The sequence below is a fragment of the Aquarana catesbeiana genome, linkage group LG04 (genome assembly GCF_042186555.1).
Source record: "Aquarana catesbeiana isolate 2022-GZ linkage group LG04, ASM4218655v1, whole genome shotgun sequence".
In the NCBI taxonomy this organism is placed as follows: Eukaryota; Metazoa; Chordata; class Amphibia; order Anura; family Ranidae; genus Aquarana; species Aquarana catesbeiana.
Genome location: NC_133327.1, coordinates 676,737,838 through 676,759,676, shown reverse-complemented (window position 1 = coordinate 676,759,676; position 21,839 = coordinate 676,737,838). Strand labels below are relative to the sequence as shown.

At 45.9% G+C, this 21,839-nt stretch overlaps 1 protein-coding gene across 3 annotated transcripts in view; it reads right to left on the bottom strand.

Moving 5' to 3' along the window:
* Positions 1–21,839, bottom strand: part of TTBK1 (tau tubulin kinase 1) — a 126,142-nt gene that overhangs the window by 6,390 nt on the left and 97,913 nt on the right. For all 3 annotated transcript variants that reach the window (XM_073628649.1, XM_073628650.1, XM_073628651.1), the window contains one exon: positions 903–2,443. In XM_073628649.1, coding sequence (XP_073484750.1) covers positions 903–2,443 — 1,541 coding nt within the window. The remainder of the gene's footprint in view (positions 1–902; positions 2,444–21,839) is intronic.

The window sequence follows — 21,839 nt, the reverse complement described above, 5'->3', positions numbered from 1 at the left end:
TGAGCAGCCTACAAATCAGCAGCAATAAGTACAAAGAGAGGCAGGGGGTAGGGAACGGCCACAGTTGGCTGCTTCTGTCGGCCAGTGTCTCAATACCCCACGCAGGGGAAAAAAAAACCAAGGGGGGGGGGACTATTGCGGTACTGGATATACCTAAGTATTTAGTAAGAAAAGGTAAAGAAGAAGGTAGTAGTTTGATAAAATTCAATTTTAATATTGTTTTCTATTAAAATTGAATTTTATCAAACTACTACCTTCTTCTTTACCTTTTCTTACTAAATACTTAGGTATATCCAGTACCGCAATAGTCCCCCCCTTGTTTTTTTTTCCCCTGCGTGGGGTATTGAGACACTGGCCGACAGAAGCAGCCAACTGTGGTCGTTCCCTACCCCCTGCCTCTCTTTGTACTAGACATTTGGGATGATGGTACTTTTATTTGGTAATCCAATTCTCTCAACCTAGGCGTCTTTTCTTATATTCTTTCAGCAGCAATAAGCTGATTCTAAGCAGTGGGTTGGTGTATTTACGTACAGTTATTTATCAATTGGAAGCCATAACCTGGGGAAGTCTGAATGCATTTTAAAGTCTTATTTTTAGGTCTGAGTGGAGCCTACCTTTCATTTTATCAATAGTTTTCTTTTAGTTGGTTATAGTTGTTTTTTATTATTCTTTTTCTAGATAACAGCTCAGGTATAAGCTTCAGCTATGTGTATTTAGTATGGCCCTGTGTGGCCTTAATTTTTCATGGCAGCGCTCTGTGATGCGTGGTTGTCTATGTATTTGTCCTTGTACTTGCAAAATGTTCAATAAAAAGAATTTTAAAAAAAAAAAACTAAAACATTCTGTTATGATACTGCAGTAGATATTTAATCTGCAGCGTTACATGATCAGAATTTCCTTACCTCTGTGCCACCGCATGTTCTTTCTGCTTGCTGACAGTTGCAGAAGGTGGGAGCAGAGAACGCATATCCTTTATGGGGGTGATGGGACGAGGGATTCTGCTTCTCGTATTGCATGTCATCTCTTCCTTCCTCATGGAGATTGCCTTCTCCTTAATAACTTTCCTTGGGATGGAATCATCTGACTCATGTGTGTCTTCCTCAGATCCTGCGGTGGACAGTGTTTCTGATGTTCTCCTTCTATCATCACTAGAAGATGCAGAAGATGAGCCTGCCGAGGCCAACCTCTGCAACCGAATCTGCCTCTTCTCCATCACAAGGCGCGCTAGGTCTATTTGCTTCGTTCTCTTGTGGAACCTTTCTTTGGCAGAATGTGACATTGACTTATCTGACCCTGTATCTTCTTCAGACAGGAAAACAGGAATACGACTTTTGAAGCGAATCCCCATAGCTTGGGTCACACTCTTGCTGGTGCCAACGTCCGTTTCATTAAGGCGATCGGTGGAAAGCACAATCTTTTCCTGCTCGTCATCTTCTTTCAACACAAGGTCTGTGGCGTCCTTCTCCAACAGCTCTTCGGATTCACTAACTCCATTAGCAGCAGGTTGGTTGGCCTCAAACTCTGCTTCAACGTTTACATTACTTATTGAGACTGCGTAGCTGTCAACTTCGGCTGTTTCTACAAAAGAGTTCATGGCACCAATATCTTTCTGAACAGCAAACTCTTCGGATTCCTCCTCAATAATGGGCTCCTCCAACTGCCCGTGGATGGAACCCTCCTCCAGCCTCATCAGCTGACCAGTGGAAGACATAACATTTAAGTGTGTCTTTTCAGCAATGTGAACAAATGTGCGTTCAACTTTGGTAAAAGGGGAGGAGGCGGTGGCGGCAGCAGCTGTGCTTGGCGGTTTTGGTTCTGATTTCAGAATGGAAGATAAAGTCCCTGGCTCTGACACATCTAACTGACTGCCAGTAGGCTGGGGCTTCTCCCCTTGGGGGGTCAGCGCATTGAGAGTTCCCAAATCAACGTCCGGCATCAGTTCATTGGTAACTGGTGACTTTTTCATGTCTCCAGGGGAAAACAGTACTAAGGTCTTTGATCCTTCTTCTAATTCTAGGTCATTCTCTGCTGTGGAAGCTCTGCCTTTTGAATCCTTTTGATCATCTGCTAGTAGCGTAGAGGGAGCCCCTTCCTGACTGCGTTCTGTGCTCTTTTGACTGACATCGCTGCTTGACCCACTATGGAGATCAATGTCCTCACCTAGAAACTCAACCTCCTCCTCCTCCTCCTCCTCTTCCTCTTCCTCCTCTGTCTCTTCCTCAGCCTCCTCCTCTCTTGGGTACTTGCCATTGATGATGATGTGGGGTTCCGTGGGATGCATGGCTGGCAGGACCACACTAGAGAAGTCCACCCTTTTTATCCTGTGAGGAACACGTAGCATTTCCTTACTATCAGAAATATCTTTCTTGAAGTCTTGAAACGACAAATTTAAAGGCACCACCTTGGGCATTCCACCAATATCAAAGTGCTTCAGGCTAAAGACCTGTGAGAGGAAACAAATAAAAGGCCACATGATGGAAGAATAAATATAAAGTTATTTGCCCAAAGTACAAAAACATCCAACAAATAACCCTGGAATGAGGAATTTCTGTATGTGCTATAGTATAAACATAGATGAAATACATATAGTCAACCATTTTATTTTATTTTGTTTACATTCACAGCCCTCTGCACAGTCAGGAGTGGGACCCCAAGGATTACCGAATCAGTTCCACATTTTTACGTGTCACCTCTCCTCCAGGCAGTATTTGAACAATGAATCTGCATCACAACACTTTTGATACACTGCCCAATCACCACGCAAAAAGCTGTAAAACTGAACCATAAAATAGTGGTGTCTCCCTTTGGCTTTGCAGTGTAGTGGAAAACAGAAGACTGGCTGAACAGAATTACAAATGTGTTGGAAGTAAAACAGTTTATTATACATACACGAGGAAGAGCTCAGAGAAAAACACTGAAGGGTCTTGTAGATGCCAACTTGGTGGCATAGGAAGTTGCTCTGACTTTACTATAGGAAAAGTGGTTCTTATACTAGTTTTGGTACCTACTGTATATATTTGATCCCATTAAGTGTGCATTAGTTCTCTAGTGATGGGTCTCGGAATTGATCTCGCTTTGATGGGTCCATTTGCTTTTATGCGTTAATGCTTTGTACTTCTCTGGATTGCACAATGTCCGCTCTTAAACACAGGATGTATAACTTTTGTTATGTATTTTGTTTGTTTCTATTGATGCTTAGTATTATGTACTTTTGTGAAACAGGGTGTTCTGTTTTTGTGTAACAAATGGAAAAAAATGTTTTCTTTCAATAAAAGAATACCTGATTTATAAAAAAATACTTATGGGTCAATGGTGCATTAAATATGAGCTGTGCAACAATATTATTTGTGCTGGGAGGTGAGATTTGGACGGGGGGGGGGGGTTTGGCGGGGAGAGGGTTAGTGCTACGAGGAGGAATTAGGGTTGCAGGGGTTTAGGGAGCAGAGGATTAGTGCTAGGAGGAGGAATTGAGGATGGGGGGATATTTTCAGGGAGGTGGGACTCTATTGAGAAAGGGTTAGTGCTAGGAGGAGGAATTGAGGATAGGGGGAATTGTGCAGGGAGGTGGGATTTGGGGAGGAGAGAATTTGTGCCAGGAGGAGGAACTGAGGTTGGGGTATTTGTGCAGGGAGGTGGGATTTGGGGAGAGGAGGATTAGTGATAGTAGGAGGAATTGGGGATGGTAATTGTGCAGGGAGGTAGAATTTGGGGAGAGGAGGATTAGTGCTAGTAGGAGGAATTGGGGATGGTAATTGTGCAGGGAGGTGGGATTTGGAGAGGAGAGGATTTGTGCTAGGAGGAGGAATTGGGGATGGGGGGAGTTGTACAGGGAGGTGGGATTTGGGGAGGAGAGGATTTGTGCTAGGAGGAGGAATTGAGGTTGGGGTATTTGTGCAGGGAGGTGGGATTTGGGGAGTAGAGGATTAGTGCTGGCAGGAGGAATTGGGGATGGTTATTGCGCAGGGAGTGAGATTTGGGGAGGAGAGGATTTGTGCTAGGAGGAGGAATTGGGGATGGGGGGATTTTTGCAGGGAGTGGGATTTGGGGAGGAGAGGATTTGTGCTAGGAGGAGGAATTGGGGATTTGTGCAGGGAGGTGGGATTGGGGAGTAGAGGGTTTGTGCTAGTAGGAGGAATTTGGGATAGGGGGAGTTGTGCAGGGAGGTGGGATTTGGGGAGGAGAAGATTTGTGCTAGGAGGAGGAATTGGGGGTGGGGGGATTTCTGCAGGGAGGTGGGATTTGGGGAGGAGAGGATTAGTGCTAGGAGGAGGAATTGGGGATGGGGGGATTTTTGCAGGGAGGTGGGATTTGGGGAGGAGAAGATTTGTGCTAGGAGGAGGAATTGGGGGTGGGGGGATTTCTGCAGGGAGGTGGGATTTGGGGGGAGAGGATTAGTTCTAGGAGGAGGAATTTAGGGGGGGAGAGTATTTGTTTTGAGAGATGGAATGTGGGGGGGGGGGAGAGGATTTCTTCTAGGAGGTTACTCCTGACCCCTGCACTCTACACATTACACACCTGACCCAAGCATTTTGTGCATTATTGTCCCTTGCGTTATATATTTCTGACCCCTGCACTGTGCATGTTATGTACTCCTAAACCCTGCACTTACCACAGCACTGTGTGTGTTAAGCTGGTCATACACTGATCAAAATCTGCCAGTTCAGCAGGGACTGGACCAATTTTGATTGGTGTGTGGCTGTCCCTGTAAGACAGAAGTTGATAGTTTAATCGACGTGATGGAAAAATGTTCCTCAATCAGTCGCTGCAGCCTCTAATCAGCGTATTCCAACGGTGTCTGGTGCCACTGTCAGAATACAGTGTCCCAGCAGGGGGATTTTCCGTTTTCTCCATCCATTTTAATTGTGTAGATGGAAGAATCTGTTAGTTTTTTTTTCTTTCGGCCAGTTGGCCAGCTTAACAGACTCTTGCACTATATTGTAAATTACATTACCTCTGACCAAAGTGTTTGTTGTCTTAACAGTTGCTGGTTGCTATGCAGTCCCTGACTATTTTAATTAGGTTCTTATTTAAGGTAGGCTCAGAAAACATATTGGATCTCTGTGTATATTCAGTGTATGCAAAATCATATATAATATAATAGTTTAATTTAAAAAATAAATTATTGTACTGAGGTTTATGCGTGTCTGTGAAATTCTTGCCTGTGGCACAGCAATCAAAGCAGGGTAAGAAAGCTGTTGTTTTACTTAACCATGCCCCTTTAACATCATTCCACTGCTAACATAATTTGGCCACGCCCACTGTTCGCTGCAGTGCTAAGTGGATTGCATTACTGCTCTACTTGGGGTGCCCCAGGCCTTTTACAATCCTAACAACACCCCTGGCTAGAGACATACAGTTTTTTACTTTTTAAATGACACCAGTCTGGAACAGTATACCTGCAGTACTGGGTCTGGTAAAGTGTTACTTGCTCATTCTTCAAGATGGATCATTCCAATGTGTGTTGCAGCCTGTGACCACAGAATCAGTGCTACAGATCCACAAACTCAAAGTGGACCTTGCACTTTAGACAAGGTTTGCTTATTCAATATTGCCCCACTCCCTCTTCCCCAAACAACATGAAATTGAAAAAACCCTGTGGGGGAGGGGTGGGGTTAGGGGGAGTTGGAACATATACTTATGTTTACCCAAAATTTCGAGCACAGGGGATGATGTCATCCTACTTAGGGCTGGTGCACAGGCAAAAGTGCATTTTGGAAGTTGCAGACTACAGCTCTGGGGATTCAGACTTTACAGCCCCTCCATCCTGGCGTCCTAAAGCTAGCGCCAGGCCTGATCCTACTGCTGATGAAATCCTGCGGAATGCTGAGGACCCCAAATCTCGTCACTGCAAGATCATCTTCTCTTGAGATTTGGGCTTCTCAACATTCTCTGAGATCTTGTCAGAAGAAGGATGACATCACTCTCACCTAGTTACTGCGGACACAAGCCAGGCGGAAGGTAAGTATATTTATATTTTTTTCCACCAACAGGTGTTTTTTTTGTTGTCTTTTCATCTAGAGTTTTTGGGAAGGGGACACATTGACTAAGCAAACTGTGCTACTTAGTGCAAGGTCCACTTTAGTGTGTGATTATGAAAAAGATCTGTAGGGATTTGTCATTGTCCCATCTCTGGGGTTAAGCACTTGTACACCTAGACTTTAACACAAGTGATGGCTGAATGAAGATAAGAAGCTCACCTGTCCCACCAGTACCACATACCAATTTACCTGAACCCACCTTTGTTGTGCATCAATCCCCACGTCTCTGTGAATGCCTTTAATCAGGTCAGAATTGGGCCATCTGAAGGTACATTGCAACAATAGTTTGTGAAATGCATCCAACAGGCCCCTGGATGGCCAACGCTGGGGTTCCGGGATGGTAATTTGTACACTGGAGATACTTTCTTCCAATTAATGGTTATCACATACACCATGGCATGTACCGTGTTGTGTCTGATGACTATCCCAGATTGTGGCTCAGGCTTGGATGGTTGGGCCCTGTTCAGTCTTGTAGACTCACTCGCAGGCTTTATGGCCATAGTTTCAACATCAATGATGGACCATTGTAGACCAACATGACACAAGCCCAATTACGCAATATTCATATACCGATTGGAAGCACTGCATTCACATATTACTGGGTGTAAGGCAGCTTTCAGTGGTCCCATGCCATGTACTGTGCTGTGTCTGAAGACTACCCCAGATTGTGGCTCAGACTAGGATGGTTGGCCCCTTTTTAGTCTTGTAGACCAGTGGTTTCCAAACTGCGGCGCAGGGGTCAGAAGCAGCCCTTTACTTGTTTTTGTCTGGGCCTTGGGGCATTAATTAATTGACTAATACCAAAAATGGGGCATAATTTCCCCCTCCACTAACACCAGTGAAGGGGCAAAATTCCAATTCCCAATTGTTAGGGCACAACTCCTCCCAATGACACCATCATTGGTGTCATTGGGAGGAATTGTGCCCTAACAATTGGGGCCAATGACACCAATGATGAGGCAGAATTCCTCCCATTGACATCAACGATGGGGCACAATCCCTCCCACTGACAGAAACGAAGGTACACTATTCCTCCCACTGACACCAAAGATGGGGCAGTGCTTTTTCTCACTGAAGTCAGGACCTTTTCTACTCCCAATGGCTACAGTCTGACCCCCCTAAAGTCTGAAAAACTGTAAACTTGTCCCTTGTTTAGAAATGTGGAGACCCCTGTTGTAGGCTTACTGGCAGCTTCATGTCCATAGTTTCATCATTGATGATGGACCATTGTGGACCAACATGACACATGGGATCTGAACACCCCTGGTGACAACAATGAGCCCAAGTATGCAAAATATTCATATACCAATTGGAAGCACTTCATTCACATATTACTGGGTGTAGGGCAGCTGCCAGTGGTTCCATGACATGTATCGTGTTGTGTCTGAAGACTACCACAGACTGTGGTTCAGGCTTGGATGGCTGGGCCCCGTGCAGTCTTGTAGACTCAATGGCAGCTTTCTGTCCATAGTTTGATTATTGATGATGGACCACTTTAGATCAACATGACACATGGGATCTGAACACCATTGGTGACAGGAATGAGCACAATTAAGCAATATTCATACACCAACTGGAAGCACTTCATTCGCCTATTACTGGGTGTATAGCAGCTTCCAGTGGTCCCATGCCATGTACCATGCTGTGTCTAAAGAATACCCCAGATTGTGGCTCGGGCTTGGATAGTTGAGCCCTGTTCAGTCTTGTAGACTCACTGGCAGCTTCATGTCCATAGTTTCATTATTGATGATGTAGACCAACACGACACATGGGATCTGAGCACGCTTGGTGACAGCATTGAGCCCAATTACGCAATATTCATGTGCCGACTGGAAGCACTTCATTCACATATTACTGAATTTAGGGGAGCTTTCAGTGGTCTCATGCCATGTACCATGCTGTATCTGAAGATTACCCCAGATTGTGGCCCAGGCTTGGATAGTTGGGCCCTGTTCAGTCTTGTAGACTCATTGGCAGCTTTATGTTCATTGTTTCATCACTGATGATGGACCATTGTGGACCAACATGACACATGAGATTTGAACACCCTTGGTGACATCAATGAGCCCAATTAAGTACCATTCATATACTGACTGAATGCACTTTATTCACATATTACTGGTTGTATTGCAGCTTCCAGTGGTCCCATGCCATGTACTGTGCTTTGTATGAAAACTACCCCAGATTGTGGCATAGGCTTGAATGGTTGGGCCCTGTTCAGTCTTCTAGACTCACTGGCAGCTTCATGTCCATAGTTTCATTATTGATGATGGATCACTGTAGACCAACAAGACACATGGGATCTGAGCACCCTTGGTGACAGCATTGAGACCGATTATGCAAAATGTTTAAAAAAAGAACTGTCTGTGTTACCATCAACCAACCAGATTTAACCATTTAATCTCCAGTTGGAATATTCCCATGCAGGACTGAACATGAATCTTAGCTACAGACAATTCTTATTGAGACATGAAGATAATATGATGTATTATGTGAATGTCATACTATCTATTGATTCCCATATGCTATATTGTCAAAAGTATTGGGACGTCTACCTTTACACGCACATGACCTTTAATGGCATCCCAGTCTTAGTCCGTAGGGTTCAATATTGAGTTGGCCCACCCTTTGCAGCTATAACAGCTTCAACTCTTCTGGGAAGGCTGTCCACAAGGTTTAGGAGTGTGTCTATGGGAATGTTTGACAATTCCTCCACAAGCACATGTGTAAGGTCAGGCACTGATGTTGGAAGAGAAGGCCTGGCTCACAGTCTCAGCTCTAATTCACCCCAAAGGTATTCTATCGGGTCCAGGTTAGGACTCTGTGCAGGCCAGTCAAGTTCCTCCACCCCAAACTTGCTCATCCATGTCTTTATGGACCTTGCTTTGTGCACTGATCCAAATCAATTGGTGGAGTGGGGATTATGGTGTGGGGTTGTTTTTCAGGGGTTGGGCTTGGCCCCTTAGTTCCAGTGAAGATAATGCTTAAGGCGTCAGCATACCAAGACATTTTGGACAATTTCATGCTCCCAACTTTGTGGGAACAGTTTGGGGATGGCCCCTTCCTGTTCCAACATGACTGCACACCAGTGCACAAAGAAAGGTCCATAAAGACATGGATGAGGGAGTTTGGGGTGGAGGAACTGGAGTGGAGTCCTGACCTCAAGCGGATAGAACACCTTTAGGGTAAATAAGACCGGAGACTGCGAGCCAGGCCTTCTCGTCCAACGTCAGTACCTGACCTCACAAATACGCTTCTGGAACAATGGTCGAATATTCCCATAGACACACTCCTAAACCTTGTGGATGGCCTTCCCAGAAGAGTTGAAGCTGTTAAAGCTGCAAAGGTTGGGCCAACTCAATATTGAACCCTACGGACTAAGACTGGGATGCCATTAAAGTTCACGTGTGTGTAAAGACGGGTGTCACAATACTTTTGACCATATAGTGTACATGACACATGTCGATCTCAGACATCATACGTGTTCGGTCTCAGTAGTCACATGTGATGGACCTGGTTTGGGTGTCAGTCACACATTACACTCGGATAATTTGCAATCTTTTATTATTGCATACAATACATTTCCCTTTCTGTGTCTGTTTACAATCAGACATTCTTTCTCGTCTCTTATAGTTCTTCTATTTCACAACCGATTCCTCATTTAGAACTTTGGATATTGTAAAAAGTCTACTAAATAATTTACAAATTAAAAAAAAAAACGATAAGTGTGTAAATCCCCATCACATGGACGCTGCAGCCTGGGGGCGGGCGGGGTGGACACTTTACTGCCTGTGCAATGAGAAGTGAGCACCAGAGAGTGGCAGCCAATCAGAATCCACGCCACACCCTCAGGGACACCGCATCATGTAGATCTTCCAATAGGAACGTAGCATGCACAATACTTTCAAAGACAGTCACGCGGACAGGCTCAGTATGTTGCCATAGAAACAGCAAAATTTTTGGAACGTTCCATTCAGCCACATTCTGTTGGGGGGGGGGGGAGGGGGGGGATACTAGCTCACAGTTTAACTTCAAGTGCAGAATTTTTCATCTTCCATAAGACCTTGGATATCTAAGAAATTCAAGTTATCGAGTCAGGGGCACGTATATAAGGTTATGGCTGTCCGCGGATTACACTGTCATCAAGCCGCGTGGCGGCCATGTCACTAGAGGCCTGTGCCACTAACACAACAACTCAACAGCAGCAGCATCAATTTTAAAGTGAAAAGCTCAGTGAGGGGAGAGGTGGATAACAGACACGGTCTCCCCTCCTCGTGTGAGGTCTGCGTGTGTATTTTTTGTCATACAACATATAACATTCCGGAGGCAGCACAATTCCACGTCCTACGGACAGTCCATGGGAATCCCGAGATCCCATCATCCCACCGTGGGCAATAAGAACACATGCAGCATATAGCAGTACTAAGTATCAGTGCAAGGAGCGACGCCGCTAACAGGGAGGGGTTATATGGAACTATACTGAATAATAGGGGAGGGGTTTATGGCATGGTAGGAGGGGCTATATGGAATTATTTGAGTTATAGAGAATAATAGGGAGGAGTTATATATATGGCATGGTGAGAGGGGGGATATGGAACTATACAGAATAATTAGAAAGGGCTATACGGTTGCAAAGTCCAGAAATCCAAGTAGAGAGAGAGTATCACCGCTCCAGGTGGGTCTCCTTCAGTCTAGAAGTCCAGGTGCTGGCAATGCTGTAGCAGTTAGACATCAAAGAAATCCTGGACAGCCGCACTCCAAAAATATTTGCCTTTATTCAATAAAGTGTCATCCAAAATACAGGTCGGAGCAGAGTGGAACAAAGCTTACACGTTTCGCACTACACACAGTGCTAAGTCAGGACTCTGTGTAGTGCGAAACGCGTAAGCTTTGTTCCACTCTGCTGCGACCTGTATTTTGGATAACACTTTACTGAATAAAGGCAAATATTTTTGGAGTGCGGCTGTCCAGAATTTCTTTGATGTCTAACCAAAGAGTTATATGGTGTTATAGGAGCAGTGATATGGAATTATACTGAATAATTGGGCTTAGTTATATGGCATGGTAGGAGGAGTTATATGGAATTATATAAATTATACAGAACACAGTGGATAAGTGGTAAGCGCATTTGCCTTGTAGCGCTAGGGTCGTTAGTTCAAGTCCCAACCACGGCACTACCTGCATGGAGTTTGCATGTCCTTCCTGTGCCTGTGTGAGTTTCCTCCGGGTACTCTGGTTTCCTCCCACACGCCAAAGACATGCTGGTGATATTGGTGATATGGCATGGTAGGAGGGGTTATATGGAGTTATATGAATTATACAAATTAATTGGGAGGAGTTATATGGTGTTGTAGGTGGGGTGATATGGAAAAATACAGAATAATTGGGAGGGGTTATATGGCATGGTAGGAGGGGTTATATGGAATTTTATGAATTATACAGAACGATTAGGAGGATTTATCTATATGGTGTTGTAGGAGGGGTGATATGAAATAATAAAGAATAGTTGGGAAAGGTTATATAGCATGGTAGGAGGGGTTATATGGAATGGTAGGAGGGGTTATATGTCATGGTGGGAGGAGTCATATGGCATGGTAGGAGGAGTTTTATGGAATTATATTGAATGATTGAGAGGAGTTATATGTCATATGTGCTGATATGGCATGGTAGGAGAGGTTATATGAAGTTATATGAATTATACAAATTAATTGGGAGGAGTTATATGATGTTGTAGGCAGGGTGATATGGAAAAATACAGAATCGTTGGGAAGGGTTATATGGCATGGTAGGAGGGGTTATATGGAATGGTAGGAGGGGTTATATGTCATGGTGGGAGGAGTTATATGGCATGGTAGGAGGGGTTATATGGAATTATACTGAATGATTGAGAGGAGTTATATGGTGTGGTAGGAGGGGTTATATGGCATGGTGGGAGGGGTTATATGGCATGGTGGGAAGAGTTATATGGCATGGTACGAGGGGTTATATGGAATGGTGGGAGGGGCTATATGGCATAATAGGAGGGGTTATATGGCACGGTGGGAGGAGTTATATGGCCTGATAGGAGGGGTTGTATGGAATTATATTGAATGATTGAGATGAGTTATATGGCATGGTGGGAGGGGTTATATGGCATGGTGGGAAGGGTTATATGGCACGGTGGGAGGATTTATATGGCATGGTAGGAGGGGTTATATGGCATGGTGGGAAGGGTTATATGGCACGGTGGAAGGAGTTATATGGTGTGGTAGGAGGGGTTATATGGCATGGTGGGGGGGATTATATGGCATGGTGGGAGTGGTTATATGGCACGGTGGGAGGAGTTATATGGCATGGTAGGAGGGGTTATATGGCATGGTAGGAGGGGGTTACATGGCATGGTGGGAGGAGTTATATGGCATGGTAGGAGGGGTTATATGGCATGGAGGTAGGAGTTATATGGCATGGTAGAAAGGGGTTATATGGCATGGAGGAAGGAGTTATATGGCATGGTAGAAAGGGGTTATATGGCATGGAGGAAGGAGTTATATGGCATGGTAGGAAGGGGTTATATGGAATTATACTGAATAACTGGGAGGAGTTTTATGGTGTGGTAGGAGGGGTGATATGGAATTGTACATCATTTTTGGGAGGGGTTATATGGCATGGTAGGAGGGGTTATATGTCATAGTAGGAGGGGTTATATGGAATTATACAGAATAATTGGGAGGAGTTTCAAGGTGTTGTATGAGGCAGGGCTTGACAAACCCCAGGCACCAGGTCGCCATGGCAAGCAGCAGTTTCTACCTGACTGCTGCCCGAATGCTCCCCACACCCCACCCACGCCCTTCCGCTATGTATCCCGGGCACCACTTGCCCATCCGTGGGCCCAGGTAGAGGGGGCAGGGGGGAGGGAGGAGAGCGGACACATGTCTGCTCTCCTCCCCTTCTGGTTGTTGACCCAGAAGTGATGGGTGACGTCATTTCCGGGTCTCTGTTGACAGTCTCCTCAGTCATCAAGGCCAGGCAAGAATGTAATGCATTGCTATGTATTGCATTCCATTCACTGGAGCACAGGGGATACATTGGGGGTCTTTTAGGCCCTTGATGTCTCATTAAAGAGAACCTGTCACCAAAAACAATGATCACATAGGGGACTTTTTGCCCCCTATGTGATGGGGAAAAAAAGCTAAAGAAAAAATGTTTTTTTGGAATTGTAAAAAAATGTAAATACACCCAAGCACATAAAATCCCCCTCCCCTAAAAAACTGAGGCCCCTCACATCTACGCATGTACAATAGAAAGCACGCAGCTGACGCCTACGCCTGAAAACGTCAATTGCGATACACATGTTACATATCGCCGCGCACACCGGAATGAGAGCAAAAATTCTAGCACCAGACTTCCTTCGTAATGCTAAACTGATAACTTATAAGAGCTTTTAAAGCGTCGCCTATGGAAAATAATAGGGTACTGACTAGAGATGCACCAAAATTTCGGCGGCCAAAACATAGTGGCTGAAAATAGTGTTTTCTGCATTTTGCTGATAGAGATAAAGGTGCTGATAATGGCATTAAAAACGCACGTGATTTTGCTGTGATTGTATTGTGATTTTGCCACGATTTTACTGTGCTTATGGTGTGTTTTTCATAGGTCATGACTCAAAAACCGCATTAACAACGATGCGTTATTGATGCGTTCTTGCTGTGTTTTCAATGCATTTTTAACTGAGCAAAAATGCAGCAAGCAAGATTTTTAACACCTCAATGGAAGCGCAACGGACCAGTGTGAAGACATACATACAATTTAAAGGGGATGCATTCTTCTTGAGCTTTTCTTGCGCTAAAGGTGTCAATAATGGCCGATAATAAATTCAGTCATTTAAATTCATGATATTAATTAAAAAAGTCAAATATAATACAATTATATATAGAAATATATATATCTTTTTTTTAAAAAACTGTAATTTTTGGTTTTGGCCAAGTGTATCCTGAATTTTCATTTGGTGCACCTCTAATACTGACATGTTTAAGGAATCTATTTACTCGGTGCAACTTCTGCTTTCTTTTATTTTAACAAATAATTGGGTAATTTATTGCGTTTTTGTTCCCTCTAAAATTAACTCTTAATGTGTTTTTTTTACTGAAATTTTGTGTTTCCTAGACCTTTGTGGTAATGTCGTGCGACATAAAAAATTGGAACTACCACTATTTTATTCTCTAGGGTGTCTGCTTTCAGAAAAAAATATAATGTTTGGGGGTTTTATGTAATCTTCAGGCCTATTTTTTTTTTTTTTAACGTGTGCAAAGAAAGCAAAAACGGCTCTGGCTGTGAAAGAGTTAAAGGAGAAGTTCACCTTCAGGAACATGTTACATCTTCTACCTGTAAGATTTATTAAAAAAAAGGCTCCAAACTTTTTTAGCTGGCTCCTAGATTCCATGCAAATTTGTCATGCCTTGGTATGGGTGATATAGTCTTATACGAGTTATGCAGAATAACAAGAACATACACTATATTGCCAAAAGTATTGGGACGCCTGCCTTTACACGCACATGAACTTTAAAGTGGAGCTCCAGGCTCCCCCCATCAAAAAATGTAAAGTCAGCAGCTACAAATACTGTAGCTGCTGACTTTTAATATGAGGACACTTACCTGTCCTGGGATCCTGTGATGTCGGCACCCCAGCCGATTTTACAATTGGCTTTCAGGTGCTGCCGCCGCCATTCCTTGTAAGGGAATCTGGCAGTGAAGCCGCGGTTCCCTACTGCACATGCACGTAGCGCACTGCGCTTTGTGAATGGCCCAGCGACGGGGGATGGAGGAGGGGGGCTGAACTTCCACGGGACCTCGCCACAGCGAGGTCACCCAAAAGTGGGGATGGGTACCTGTCAAAAACAGGTACCCATTCCCCCTCCACCCCCCCGAAAGTTGCCAAATGTGGTAGCGAAGGGGGGGAGGAAGCAAACAAGCGGAGCTTCCCCTTTTGGGTAGAGCTCCGCTTTAATGACATCCCAGTCTTAGTCTGTAGGGTTCAATATTGAGTTGGCCCCGCCCTTTGCAACTATAACAGCTTCAACTCTTCTGGGAAGGCCGTCCACAAGGTTTAGGAGTGTGTCTATGGGAATGTTTGACCATTCTTCCAGAAGCGTATTTGCGCAGGCCAGTCAAGTTCCTCCACCCCAAACCCGCTCATCCATGTCTTTATGGACCTTGCTTTGTGCGCTGGTCATTTGGTGGAGGGGGGATTATGGTGTGGGGTTGTTTTTCAGGGGTTGGGCTTGGCCCGTTAGTTCCAGTGAAGGGAACACTTAAGGTGCCAGCATACCAAGACATTTTGGACAATTTCATGTTTGAGGACGGCCCCTTCCTGTTCCAACATGACGGCACACCAGTGCACAAAGCAAGGTCTATAAAGACATGGATGAGCGAGTTTGGGGTGGAGGAACTTGACTGGCCTGACATCAACACCTTTGGGATGAATTAGATCCAGGACTGCGAGCCAGACCTTCTCGTCCAACATCAGTACCTGACCTCACAAATGCGCTTCTGGAAGAATGGTCAAACATTCCCATAGACACACTCCTAAACCTTGTGGACAGCCTTCCTAGAAGAGTTGAAGCTGTTATAGCTGCAAAGGGCGGAGCCAACTCAATATTGAACCCTACGGACTAAGACTGGGATGCCATTAAAGTTCATGTGTGTGTGTAAAGGAAAGCGTCCCAATACTTTTGGTAATAAAGTGTATGGCATGGTAAGGAGAGGTTATATGGAGTTATTTGAATTATACAGAATTGGGAGGAGTTATATGGTGTTGTAGGCAGGGATATATGGAAATATACAGAATAATTGGGAGGGGTTATATGGAATTATATGAATTATACAGAATGAATAGGAGGATTTATATGGTGTGGTAGGAGGGGTGATATGGAATTATACAGAATCATTGCGAGGGGTTATTTGGCATGGTGGGAGGAGTTATATGGTGTTGTATGAGAGTTAATATGGTCTTAAATAAGTCATACAGAATAATTGGGAGGGGTTATATGGCATGATAGGAGGGGTTATATGGCATGGTGGGAGGGGTTACATGGCATGGTAGGAGAGGTTATATGGCCTGGTGGGAGGAGTTATATGGCATGGTAGGAGGGGTTATATGGCATGGTAGAAGGAGTTATATGGCATGGTAGGAGGAGTTATATGAAATAACACAGAGGGGTTATATTGCATGGTAGGAGGAATCATATGAATAGGAGTTAAATGGTGATGTAGGAGGGGTTATGTGAAATAACAGGGAGGAGTTACATGGCACGGTAGGAGGCATAATATGAAACCAAAGTGTTATTTATTATGGTAGGAGAAGTTATATGCAGTGCCAGGACAAAATCATCCAGTGCCCAGGGAAGAGATGGAAAATTACGCAACCCCCTACTTCATTTATGTGTGGCCTTATGAGAAGGAGGAGGAGAGAGAGCACAGTCCGCACCTCCTTCTGCCTCTCCTCGCTGTTTCCAGTGCTTGGCTGACAGAAGTAGTGATGCTGCTGTCACTACTCCTGTCAGCCTTATAGTAGAAGGAACTTCCGGCGCCCCCATCCCTACAATACACGCTGAGCCCAGGGCAGCTGTCCCTTCTGCCCACCCCTTGTCTCAACCCTCGTTATATAACATAACATAGATGAAATATAAAGCATGGTAGGAGGAGTTTTATGACATATTAAGGAGGAGTTATATGGCATGGTAGGTGAAATAATATGAAACAAAATGGATGAGTTACGGTACATGATGTTGTAGACGGAGTTATGTGAAATAACAGGGAAGGGTTAGGAGATATAGGAACTAACAGGGTGGAGTTAAATTATGTTGTAGGAGGAGTTATATGAAGCAACGTGGAGTTGTTATATGACGTTGTAGGAGGGGTTACATGGAATAACAAGGAGGTGTTATATGATGTTGTAGGAGGAGTTACATAGAATAACAGGGAGGTGTTATATGACGTTGTAGGAGGGGTTACATGGAATAATAGGGAAGTGTTATATTACATTGTAGGAGGAGTTACATGGAATAATAGGGAAGTGTTATATGACGTTGTAGGAGGGGTTACATGGAATAATAGGGAAGTGTTATATTACGTTGTAGGAGGGGTTACATGGAATAACAGGGAGGCGTTATATGACATTGTAGGAGGGGTTACATGGAATAACAGGGAGGTGTTATTTGACGCTGTAGGAGGGGTTACATGGAATAACAGGGAGGCGTTATATGATGTTGTAGGAGGGGTTACATGGAATAACAGGGAGGCGTTATATGACGTTGTAGGAGGGGTTACATGGAATAACAGGGAGGCGTTATATGACATTGTAGGAGGGGTTACATGGAATAACAGGGAGGCGTTATATGACATTGTAGGAGGGGTTACATGGAATAACAGGAAGGTGTTATATGACGTTGTAGGAGGGGTTACATGGAATAACAGGGAGGTGTTATTTGACGCTGTAGGAGGGGTTACATGGAATAACAGGGAGGTGTTATATGACGTTGTAGGAGGGGTTACATGGAATAACAGGGAGGCGTTATATGATGTTGTAGGAGGAGTTACATGGAATAACAGGGAGGTGTTATATGACGTTGTAGGAGGAGTTACATGGAATAACAGGGAGGTTATATTTTATGCTATAGGAGGAGTTACATGGACTAACAGGGAGGCGTTGGATTACATTGTAAATTTCTCCAACTTTCTGAGAATTGTGCCATTGTACCAACTTGCAGTACCCATATGACGCCCTCACACATGTACAGACTCTTGGAGTATCCATTGTCCCAATAATTAATGTTCACACTTTGCTCCTAGGCATGTAATAATGGGAAACATAATGGTGTACATATTGTACACAGCATTCTCAAAGCATGGTGCTAATGATGGAAAGCTCCCATTGGATGGGATGACTAAAAGAGTCTGTACAGATAAAAGGACACCAGAGAATTGATAAGTACTATTTATAAGGCTGGCCATACATTATAGAGTTTTCTTGTACAATTTTTCCTTACCAAAACCATATAATATGAGGTCAAACCTACACACTTTCAAATTGTATGCAGCCAGGCAGGCCCTGTTAGTCTTAGTTGAAGGTAAATCTAAAGGAAATTGAATAAGAAAACTGTATAATGTATGGCCAGCTTAAGACTCAAGCTAATCCATCCAGAATTGGGACCATGGGGGGGGGGGGCAGCTGAATGGCCAGGACCCTTCCCTCCACTTGTATGTCAGTAACAGATGAGCCTAGGCACAGGGGGAGAACTACAAATACCTGTATGCTTCCCATACATGCTGGGACCTATAGGCAGGTAGGCTGCTCAGCTCTGCTGCAGCAAGAGGCTTAGAACTGCTATACGCTGCGGCACATCCCCTTCCCAAAAGACACCTGTGTTGAGCCCTTAATTATATTTAGGGCCTCCATTGCATTTCAGGGTTCAGCGGGTAGGCACAGCGGGGTTTGCTAGTATGGGGGGGAGGGGAGGGGGCAGGCAGGTGGCGCAGGCTCGGGCGGTGGGGCATGCAATTCCTGTGCTCCGCCAGGTCTTCCTTCTGCAGTGCAGGTAGTCTCGCAGAGACCAGAAACTGAAAGAAGACAGCAGTCTCTCCTATTGCATGTGGCGCTGGCTTGTATCCACAGTTTGACAATGTCATCCACTCAGCGTAAAAAAAAACTACGGTGCAACAACATGAAGCGGTCAGGTCCCATCGTCCCCTATGCGTGGTGTCAGTTCCCGGAGGATATGCCTTCGACTGTGGTGTAGAGATGCCCCCCTCGGCAGGGCTCAGTGCTGGTGAAGGGACGGTGGAGGATGACCCAGGTTCGGGCTGAGGACTTCGGAGTCTCCAGGAATCGGGCACACACAGAGCTCTCTGTGCAAGCTGAATGGAGCAGATTCATAAAATGGGGTCATTCTCTTCACCAACACGGGGATGAAAGAGGTTTTTTTTTGTAGGAAGGGGAAAAAAAGAGAGCAGAACTTTGTTGGGTACCTTGGAGAGACGGGAAGCTCGCAGATGTCTTCAGATGGTTATATTGCATTTTAGATTCCAGGCTCTCATCTACCTGATCATGGCTGTCCCTCCTCTGGCCCTTCATGCCTCCAGCCACGGCACAACTATGTTTTGTGTGTGAAGCGTGCCCAGACCTGTTGGAGCTGGGAGCGGGAGATGCGCAGCACAGAGGGCACCAGTCTGTGGTTGCCAGCTGGCAGAGGTGCATGGCGACGGTGAGGCAGGCGTATGGGACTGCTCTCCGCGGAGCGGCTGCGCTGGATGAAGGTGCCTGTAGGATGTGGATAATGTTCTGTCTCCAGTGTTGAGGATGAGAAGACGGAAGACGCCAGTCTACGGAGGGGGCTGTACCTCGGCAGGGGGTGCTGGGAAAGCCTGTCCTCCTCCAGCTGAAAAACATCAAGAAGAGCGGAGGGAAAGGAGTCAGGCAATGTTGAGACTTGCTTCCTGCTTCTAGCTACGTGTAGCGTTAGTGCATGCTGTGGGCGTCTTCGGGGAGCACCCCCGTACCATGGGCCTGCACCACCTGCCCCTTCCCAATGGGCCTCCCTTATGGAGGAAATAGGAAAGTGTAGTTGGGATGGCTCTGAGGAACGGATTTTGCTGCAGTCAATATAAACCAGTTTACATAGTACGGAAGAAGGTGGAGCGACACAGAACTGCACAGAGAAGTCAGGATGACTACATATTACAGGAACCAGATGGACTGTGCACTGGAGACACAAGAATCAGAATTAAAGAAAATGCCAGAACCGACCTGACCCACTGCAGAGGTGATGATAGTGACTAAATACTACCAAGGTCATCCAACCTTCTGCCATTAACAACATACTGCTGAGGCTGCACTATCATAAACTCCCCAGTGTCACTACTTTATATACCCAGGGTTCAATATACTCAGTTAGACATGCAGCACAGTGATGTAGGGTGGTGGGGTCATTTCTAGTGCAGGGGGTCCTACAGGGTGGAGGAAGTCAAACTGAGTGAAGAGGGTCCCCCTGGGTACAGAAGCTCAGGTGGAGTGAGGGGAGTCACACTGAGTGATGAGGGTCACCCTGTTTGCAGGAGGACATGAGGAATGAGGGTAGTCACATTGAGTGAACAGGGTCACCCTGGGCACAGAAGGTCATGTGGAGTGAGGGGAGTCACAATGAGTATAGAGGGTCACCCTGGGTGCAGGAGGTCATGTGGAGTGAGGGGAGCCACATTGAGTGAAGAGGGTCACCCTGGGTGCAGGAGGTAGGAGGTCATGTGGAGTGAGGGAAGTCACACTGAGTGAAGAGGGTCTCCCTGGGTGCAGGAGGTCAAGTGGAGTGAGGGGAGTCACATTGAGTGAAGAGGGTCACCCTGGGCGCAGGAGGACATGAGGAGTGAGGGGAGTCGCATTAAGTGAAGAGGATCACCCTGGGTGCAGAAGGTCATGTAGAGTGAGTGGAGTCACACTGAGTGAAGAGGGTCTCCCTGGGCGCAGAAGGTCATGTGGAGTGAGGGGAGTCACACTGAGTGAAGAGGGTCTCCCTGGGTGCAGGACATGAGGAGTGAGGGGAGTCACATTGAGTGAAGAGGGTCTCCCTGGGCGCAGGTCTTGTGGAGTGACAGAAGGTCATGTGAAGTGAGGGGAGTCACATTGAGTGAAGAGGGTCACCCTGGGTGCAGAAGGTCATGTAGAGTGAGGAGAGTCATACTGAGTGAAGAGGATCACCCTGGGTGCAAGAGGTCATGTGGAGTGACAGAAGGTCATGTGAAGTGAGGGGAGTCACATTAAGTGAAGAGGGTCACCCTGGGTGCAGAAGGTCATGTAGAGTGAGGGGAGTCACACTGAGTGAAGAGGGTCACCCTGGGTGCAAGAGGTCATGTGGAGTGAGGGGAGTCACATTAAGTAAAGAGGGTCACCCTGGGCTCAGAAGGTCATGTGGGGTGAGGGGAGTCGCATTAAGTGAAGAGGATCACCCTGGGTGCAGGTCATGTGGAGTGAGGGGAGTCACACTGAGTGAAGAGGGTCACCCTGGGTGCAAGAGGTCATGTGGAGTGAGGGGAGTCAAATTGAGTGAGGAGGGTCACCCTGGGTGCAGGAGGTCATGTGTAGTGAGAGGAGTCACATTGAGTGAAGAGGGTCACCCTGGATGCAGGAGGACATGAGGAATGAGGGGAGCACATTGAGTGAAGAGGGTCACCCTGGGCGAAGAAGGTCATGTAGAGTGAGGGGAGTCACATTGATTGAAGAGGGTCACTGGGCGCAGGAGGTCATGTGGAGTGAGGGGAGTCACATTGATTGAAGAGGGTCACTCTGGGCGCAGGAGGTCATGTGGAGTGAGGAGAGTCACATTGAGTGAAGAGGATCACCCTGGGCGCAGAAGGTCATGTGGAGTGAGGGGAGTCACACTGAGTTAAAAGGGTCACCCTGGGCGCAGAAGGTCATGTGGAGTGAGGGGAGTCAAATTGAGTGAACAGGGTCACCCTGGGTGCAGGAGGACATGAGGAGTGAGGGGAGTCACATAGAGTGAACAGGGTCACCCTAGGCGCAGAAGGTCACGTGGAGTGAGGGGAGTCACATTGAGTGAAGAGGGTCTCCCTGGGCGCAGAAGGTCATGTGGAGTAAGAGGAGTCACATTGAGTGAGGAGGGTTAGCCTGGGCGCAGAAGGTCATGTGGAGTAAGGGGAGTCACACTGAGTGAAGAGGAACACCCTGGGTGCAAAAGGTCATGTGAAGTGAGGGGAGTCACACTGAATGAAGAGGGTCACCCTGGGTGCAGGAGGTCATGTGGAGTGGGGGGAGTC